The 8,415-nt window shown below is 51.1% G+C and overlaps 1 protein-coding gene across 1 annotated transcript; it reads right to left on the reverse strand.

Moving 5' to 3' along the window:
• Positions 1-1,158: 1,158 nt before the first annotated feature.
• On the reverse strand, positions 1,159-6,400 carry LOC134388141 (tubulin gamma-1 chain). The gene is made up of 11 exons (XM_063110949.1): positions 6,132-6,400; positions 5,737-5,849; positions 5,365-5,532; positions 4,296-4,364; positions 3,750-3,829; positions 3,171-3,297; positions 2,849-2,935; positions 2,578-2,727; positions 1,973-2,125; positions 1,728-1,889; positions 1,159-1,540 (listed from the first exon to the last, which is right to left on the reverse strand). Exons 1-11 carry the CDS (start codon positions 6,178-6,180, stop codon positions 1,343-1,345), a joined length of 1,356 nt encoding a protein of 451 aa, XP_062967019.1. The 5' UTR covers positions 6,181-6,400; the 3' UTR covers positions 1,159-1,342.
• Positions 6,401-8,415: the final 2,015 nt, after the last annotated feature.

Consider the following 8,415-nt stretch of genomic DNA (forward strand, 5'->3'; position numbering starts at 1 on the left):
AACAGAGCACACCCGGGACACTAGGCAGGAACAGAGGGCAGCATTCCCCGCCTGGAAGCAGGCAAGGAGCATGCCAAAAACACCACTTCCACATGGACGGCCCACCACAGCCACGGCTGCTGCAAAAGTGGCTCAACACAACAGTAGCCAGAGCCACCATGCAGGCAGCCCACCAGACACTCAACTGCAGTGACACAAGGAGAGTCACCAGCAAAGACCAGAAAAAGAGGAGGACATTTCTCTCCTCAAAGCCCACTCCAGCATAATAGAAGCAACTGCTCTACCACGCCCCTGCTTTTCTTTCTTTCTTTCTTTTTTTTTTTTTTTTAAGATGACCGGTAAGGGGATCTTAACCCTTGACTTGGTGTTGTCAGCACCACGCTCAGCCCGTGAGCGAACCAGCCATCCCTACATATAGGATCCGAACCCACGGCCTTGGTGTTATCAGCACCGCACTCTCCCGAGTGAGCCACGGGCCAGCCCCTTGCTTTTATTTCTGATCTTAGTAATTTCTGTCTTCTCTCTTTTTTTCTTGGTCAGTCTAGATAAAGGTTTGCAAACTTTGTTATTCTTTTCAAAGAATCATAAATAAATAAACAAACAAACAAACATACATTATATGGAAACAATAAAATAAAAGAATAAATTTGTCCTCTTGACTTGATGTTCCTAGACTCCAGCTGCCTGAAACTAGTGGATCTCCTGGACTGTCTTTCCAGCACCACCCTGTTTGCAAGAAGCTTAAAGGTAGCTGGTCTGATTCCATTGCTTGCCCAGGGCCTAGTGGTAGGGGTGGTGGCCTCAGGCCCACAGATTTTGTAATCAACAGGACTCTCTGATGTGGGAACATGAAACGGGTGGAATGTTCACCTAATATAGTGACTTGTGAGAGGCAACTGGGATCCAAAGGGGGCCAGACAGAGAACAAGGTAATATCTGTGGGCCTATTCACCCTGGAAAGGAATTTCAGGTAGGTCAAACCCCACCTGTGTTCTCCAAAATTAGGCAGAAGGAAAATCTGGGGGAGACCGTTTGCTCAGAGTTGAAGATGCTAGAAATGGGGAGGGACTCCATCAGAGTGATGGTAAAAGAACAGGCATCCCCTTGCCCGGTTTCTAAAGCCTTCAAAGAGACCAGTGACTTCATTTATGTCCACTGCTTTATTAAAGATAGTCTCATAAGAGGAGAAGGAAACATGTCCCCAGGCCAACAGAGAATGTGTGTACGTGTGTGTATGAGAAAGAGACGTGTGAGGTCCCTGATCTGTGCTCTGAGGGGGTGGTCAGTCAGATGGGGCCTGGCCCAACCAATAAGGCAGATGAGGGTCCTTGTCCTGGGGGACTCACTGCTCCTGGGTGCCCCAGGAGATGTAGTCTGGCCGTGTGGCTGCATGGTACTCATCAATGAGTTGCTGCACAATCTCCCTGGACGTGTCCATCTCATTAAAGTTGTCCTTGAACATGTCCTCCTTGCGGAACTGCTCCAGGAATGCCTCCCGCTTCCTCAGCTTGTCGTACTGACGACAGGTCCTTTCAAAGAGCTTGGGGTAAACAGAAAGCAAGGGCGACAAAGAATTTTGAGAAACAATGTGGCCCAGAGAGCCAGGAAATCAAGGCTGGGCTGTACTACAGCAAAAAAGCTGGAAGCAGGGGCAACTGGGATGGAGAGAGGTGAGTCACAATCAGGAAACCAATTAGGGGAAAAGAGGTGCAAACTACGAGACTCACCGAGGAGATGCTGGTGTGGTTGGCCATCATCAGACCGCTAACACGGTGGGCTGAGGGCAGGTAGGGAGACTTCCTGGACAGGGCCACCTGGATGCTGGCTGGGCCCCAGGGGATGAAATTGGCCAACTTCCGTTCGCGGATCCTCTGCAGGCTCTTGTGGACCTGGGGTGGGCACAGGAGTGGTGATGGTAGCCTCTCCTCTAGGCCTGCAGGTTCAGGGGTTAGAACTGAGGGGCCTCACCCACCTGGGTGGGGTCCACCTCTCCCTGGATGATGTTGAGGATGGCAATGTAGCAGTGGTTGGTCTGGCGGTCCCGGCCTGTGGACACCATCACGTTCTTGGGCTGTAGCAGCCGCCTCATGACATCTAGGACCGTGGTCTTCCTTACGCTAGCCACCTGATGGGACAGTGGGTCACAGGGACCAGGCCAGCACTCAGGGCACAGTCCATTGATTCATGGACAGAGAACAGCGGTCAACACATGTTCCCGTCAGACTCGGGGTAGGAGGGTCTCTGTGGGGAATGTCTTTAGATTCAGGTCTGTACTGAGTCTCTGCCACAGGATTACGGTCTTAGCCCTCCTCCGCTCAGCAAACTCGTGCCCTTGTGCAGTAGCAAAACCCAACTCCATACAACCCAAGCCCTGCAGGAGCCAAAGGCAGAGGGAAGACAGGAAGATGGGAAGACAGAGAGCATGTCAGCAAGAAAGCTGTAGATCTGTGCCTGAGCGCAGAGCCTCTGGGAGCTGCAGAGGGCAGCTCCTGGGGTAGTGGGGGAAAGAGAGAGACTAGGTTGGGGCCTGCCAGGTCCAGGGCCAGCCTGGCCTGGGCCACTGAGGGTTGCTCTTACTGACTGGTCCGTGGTGAGGGGGGTGTAGCCGGTCATGAGGAAGTGGAGCCGGGGTGTGGGAATGAGCGAGGCAATGAGGCCGATGAGGTCGTTGTTCATGTAGCCAGGGTAGCGCAGGGTGGTCGTGCTGGCCGACATGATGGTGGACACCTGGGGGCAGGGGTGTCACTTCATAGGCTTTGGCCTGGATGAGCCTCCCTTCCCCAGATGGCCCTCCAGCAAGGAGGGTGTCCAGTCCAAAGGAGTCCAGGAGTGGGTAGTGGGTGCTCACCAGCTGGTTGATCTGGGAGAAGGACGGGTTCTGGATGTGCAGGCGGTCTGTGGCGATCCGGTTCAGGGCTGTGTTGTCCAGCACCACCTGGGGGGACAAAAGAGGGTGGCACATTTATGGGAACAGTGAAAATAGGAAACCCGCCTGAACTTAGGCTCTGAAGCTTAATATCCTTTGAGCCTCATGGCCAGAGAGTCCCATCTAAAAGGGACTTGCACAGGCCTCTGGCAAAGGAGGGCTCAGAATGGGCTTTTTAAATGCATGAAGATGAATAAGTCGACAGGGACACTGGGAGTGGGGAAAGGTAGCATCCAGGACTCACCACACAGTCTGCGTTCTGGGTCAGCCTCTTGAGCGTGAGGAGTGAGTTGTAAGGTTGTACCACCACGTCGCTCATCTCATCCTGGTTGGGAAACACTGAGTACGTCTGCACCAGCTTCTTGGGGTACCTGGTGGGGGTTGGGAGAAAAAGATCAGGGCAACAGACTGGAGCTTGGTGAACATGAGGTTCCCCAACACCTGTCTGGAAAGCAGCTAAATCTGGAAGGGGAAATTGGGTGGGTCACAGGATCAGTAGAGAAGGGAAACTTGACTTTTGGAACTCTGTAACCCCCAAGGGAGAAGGGCAGAGAGACATCTTAGGATCTAGAGTTCCAGCTCCTAATCTGGCCACACTCCCTGGACCTTCGTACCTGGCCCAGATCCTAGGCTCCAATTCCCACCACTAGGAGTGTGATTGGGTTCTCAGTTGTTGTAACTTCACTTTCTTCACTATAGGAGAGACTAGAAGGGCTCTTTCCTACTCCAGCACATAGGGATGTTTATCTGCAGGGCCTCCCAGTCACTTGGGAAACCAAGTTGGAGGACATGTCTCCTCCTAGTCCCCCAAACACAGACTTACCTGTCATTCAGCCGTTCTAAGAGATAGGAGCCCAGGCCAGAGCCTGTCCCCCCAGCGATGGAGTGACACAGCACAAAGCCCTGCATGGAGAATGGGCAACAGTGTCCAGGTATCTAGTAGCAGAATTTCAAACTGGACTCACCCCCCACAATTTCTTTTCTCTTTAAAGATGACTGGTAAGGGGATCTTAACCCTTGACTTGGTGTTGTCAACACCATGCTCTCCCAAGTGAGCTAACCAACCATCCCTATTAGGGATCGGAACCCGCAGCCTTGGTGTTATCAGTGCCACACTCTACCAAGTGAGCCACAGGCTGGCCCTTCACCCCACAATTTCTTGGACTCCTATCTTACTGAGCCCTTCCTTCCCCTACGGTCCTTTTACATGTACAGCTTAGGAGACTCTGCCTTGTCTCCAGCAAGGCCCAGTAGCTTCTGTACAGTGCAAAGGGTACATGGGTGGGTCTTGTGCTGAATAGATAGCTTCTAAAGGGTGTTGCCAAGACTTCCCTATGTCGGCTCCCACCAGCATTCCTGGGACACTTACCTCTAGACTGTCACTACCATCTGCCTCCCGATCTATGATGTCAAAAATGTCTTCATGGATCTTCTCTCCCTGTACAGACAGACATGGGGGGGGGTCAGAGTGGGATAGGACCATGTGATGAGGGTCATGACCTCAGAATAGCCACCCTTGATTCTCCTTATAGCACCTGAAAGTACTTTTTTGTAGCATAGGTGCCCTGCCTTTTATTTTTAAAAGATGACCGGTAAGGGGATTTTAACCCTTGACTTGGTGTTGTCAGCACCACACTCTCCCAGTGAGCTAACCGGCCATCCCTATACAGGGATCCGAACCCTTGGCCTTGGTGTCGTCAGCACCACTCTCTCCCGAGTGAGCCATGGGCCGGCCCCTGCCCTGCTTTTAATCTACATTGAGAGGCAGTACAGCACAGTGGTTAAAAGCAAGCACTCTATACCCAGACTACCTGGGTTCATACATTAGCTGCAGCCCATTTAGCTGAGTGCCTCTGGGCACGTTATTGATTTCTCTATGCCTGTTTCCGCTTCTGTACAATGAAGGTAATAATAGAGGTCCACAGACCCTTATCTAAAATCCTTGGAGCCAGTTATGTTTTGTAATTCAAAATATTTCAGATTTTAGAAAGATAATATGGTACATATATGTATATTAAATAAAACCCCAGAGGAGATCTGAGGTGCATTAATCAAATACATTAATATTTCTGTAATGAAAGGTATGAGTAATAACAATAAAATGGACAGAAACTCTAAAATAGTCTGTCTCCATTGAGATTTGGTTTTGCTGCTCTTTTGGCTTCAGAGCTTTTTGGATTCTGGAAAGGCAGATAAGAGGCTGTGAACCTGTAGTACCTCCGAGGTTTAAATAAGTTAACACATGTAAAGCACTTAGAATAGCCTGGCACACAGCACCAGCTAGTGCAGGTTCTTAATATTATGTAGTTAACTCCCTGCAGCCATGTCTCTCTCCTTCCAGCTCTCATACATCCTGATCTGGTTTCATCTCTCTGAGAAGTCACAGAGCCTGCGGCCACACAGGGACTTGTGGGCCCTGCCAGGGAATAGCAAATGACCTGGGAGAATCCACTGGCCCAGTTGTTGCCAGCTCCTCCTCCATGCTCGGACAGGTAGATGTTCTCTGGGTTGTACAGCTTGGCATAGGGGGAGTTGAGGATGGAGTGGATCACCCGGGGCTCCAGGTCCAGCAACACGGCCCGGGGGATGTAGTGCTCATCGTCCGCCTGTCAAGGGGAGTCCAGGAAGGGGCCCAATCGGCTAGGACCTGCCCAGTCCTCAGTCCTCCCAACACTGGCTCCTGCCGGCCCTCCCTCCTCAAGCCAGCCGCCTGGCCCTTTTGCCCAGCGGATTTCCCAGTACCAGGCCGCTGCCCTTCCCTTCAGGGACCCCCGGGCCACGGCCGGCCCTGGACAAGTCGCTGGGGGCACCTGGTAGAAAAAGACGTCCTTGCGGTCAGTGCCCTCGGTGGCGAATTCCTCCACGATGCCCTCGGGGCTGATACCATGTTCGGCGCACAGTTGTTTCCAGAACTCGAACCCAACTGGGAGAGAGGGGGAGACACCTGAGTCTACTTGAGTCCTAAGGCCTGAGGAGCCCAGCTGTAGGCTCAGAGGCTGTCACACTCAAGGGTGGACCCAAGACACCTGGGTCTCTGAGCCATCACAGCCCAGGGCTGAGGCACAGCTCTCGGTCTGGGTCATCATACGCAGTAGGGCAGGAGACTCATGGAAGGGAAAGAGGGACTAGTGGATGCCGAGCTCTTGGGTAGGACCGGGAAGAGGCAGACCCAGAGACCGGAGGGGCTCAGGGCTCGCTTGCTCACTCTGGTTGCCGCACTGGCCCAGCTGCAGCGTGATGATCTCCCGGGGCATTGCTCTTCAGACGTGGGCACGCCAGCCCCGGCCCTGCGGGAGTGACGACTGAGACGGAGGCCTGGCAGCCGGGCGCGCAGGACGTGGGGAGCGCGCGCTCTCTCCGTCTTTTGACGCGCGTGCTCGGTTTGCGCGTGTGCTGTGTCGGCCTCCACTAGGCCAACAGGCCAGGGAGCCCAACCTGGGAATCATTTTATCCCACAGCAGTGGCGGCTGGAATTCAGCACAGGCGCAGAATGAGGCCACGCCCCATCCTGGCCACCGCTCCGCGCCTGCGTGGTGAGACGGCGGGGGCCGCAGGGTCGCAACCTGTGGGGGCGGGGAGGGGCGGGGCTGGGGAGGGAGGGAGGGCGGGGCGGGGCTGGGAGGGAGGGGCGGGGCTGGGGAGGGCGGGGCGGGGCTGGGGAGGGAGGGGCGGGGCTGGGGAGGGAGGGGCGGGGGCGAGGTCGATGAGCTGGACCAGGTGAACGGGGTCACCTGAGCGGCTCTGCTAGGTTGAGGGCCTGGATTTAAGCCAACTTTATTCTTTTAAATTTCTATTTTTGTTTATTGCGTTACAATATGAGTATACATAAAATTTACGGCTTTAACCATTTGTTGTAAGTATACAGTTGCATGATTTTACATGCGGTGGCATTGTTCTGTACCATCTCCACCATCCATCTCCAGAACTGTTTCACCTTTCCAAAGTGAAACTCTGTGCCCATTAAACAGTGACTTCCCATTCCCTCCTCCCCCAGCCCCTGGCAATGAGCATTCTATTTTCTGTCTCTATGAATCTGACTGCTCTAGATCCCTTACATAGGCAGCATCATCATAAAGTATTTGTCCTTTTGTGTCTGGCTTCTTTCATTTAGCATACTGTCTTCAGGATTCCTCCATTTTGTTTATCAATTCATCCCTTAATGGACACGGGTTGCTTCCACCTTCTGGCTATTGTGGATGATGCTGCTTTGAACATGGGTGTGCAATTATCTGTTTGAGTCCCTGCTTTCAATTCTTTTGGATAGATACCCAGAAGTAGTAGACATGGTAATTCTGTTTTGTTTTGGTTTGGTTTTTTTCCCTGGCAGGCTGGTGTGGGGATGCAAATCCTTAAACCCTTGAGGTTGGGATTATTAGCACCACACTCTAACCAAGTGAGCTAACTGGCCAGCCCGGGTTGTTTGGTTTTTGTTTTTTTTCCAGCTGACAGGTTTGGTGATCTGAACCCTTGACCTTGGTATTATAACACCATGCTCTAACCAACTGAGCTAACTGGCCAGCCCTCTAATTTTCTGAGGAATCTCCATACTGTTTAACACAGCAGCTGCACCATTTTACATTCCCACCAGCAATGGACAAGGGTTCTGTTCCATAAAATTTATAGGTTTGGACTGAGCTCCTGCACTAGGCCCAACAGACCAAACTAAAATGGAGTCACATGCTAAAACCAAATTGTTTATCTGACTTTCTCAGGAATCAGGAGAGTTAGTAGCCAGATCTCTAAATATACCAGTTTTAGCCATCAAGGTAAGGAAATTCCCTCTGCTTTAGCCTTTTCAAGAAAAGTAACTTTGAAACAACCAATCTGTCTTTTGTTTTCTGTTTCTACTTCTTCCATCCCTTTTCTGTCTATAAATTCAACCTCCTGTGCTCAGCTCATTGGAACACTCATTCTACTTTATAGAACGAGGTGTTGCCCAGTTCTAGAATAACAAATACAGTAAAAGCCAATTAAGAACTCTAAACTTGGGCTAGCTGGTTAACTCAGTTGGTTAGAGTGTGGTGCTGGTAACACTAAGTTCCAGGCTTTGATCCCTGTACCAACTAGTCACACACACACACACACACACACACACACACACACACACACACACACAATCTTTAATCTGAATTTGTTGTTCTGATTTCATCTCCACCAACACTTGTTACTTTCTGGGGTTTTGCTTTTTGTTTTTAAAAAGATGACCAGTAAGGAGATCTTAACCCTTGGCTTGGTGTTATCAGCACCACACTCTCCCAAGTGAGCCACAGGCTGGCCCCCCAGATGTTCATTTTTAACAGTTCTGTGGATGCTGAATGGGGCTTTGCAGTTGAAATTTCCAGTTATGATCACAACTGAAATTGATTGACTTTTCCTTTGTTACTGACCTTTTTTGGGATTCTTTCTCTGTGAATTGCTTGTTCATACTCTTTGCCCATATATTTATTTATATATATATATATATATATATATATGTATATATATTTTGT

The sequence above is a fragment of the Cynocephalus volans genome, chromosome 10, assembly GCF_027409185.1.
Source record: "Cynocephalus volans isolate mCynVol1 chromosome 10, mCynVol1.pri, whole genome shotgun sequence".
NCBI lineage: Eukaryota > Metazoa > Chordata > Mammalia > Dermoptera > Cynocephalidae > Cynocephalus > Cynocephalus volans.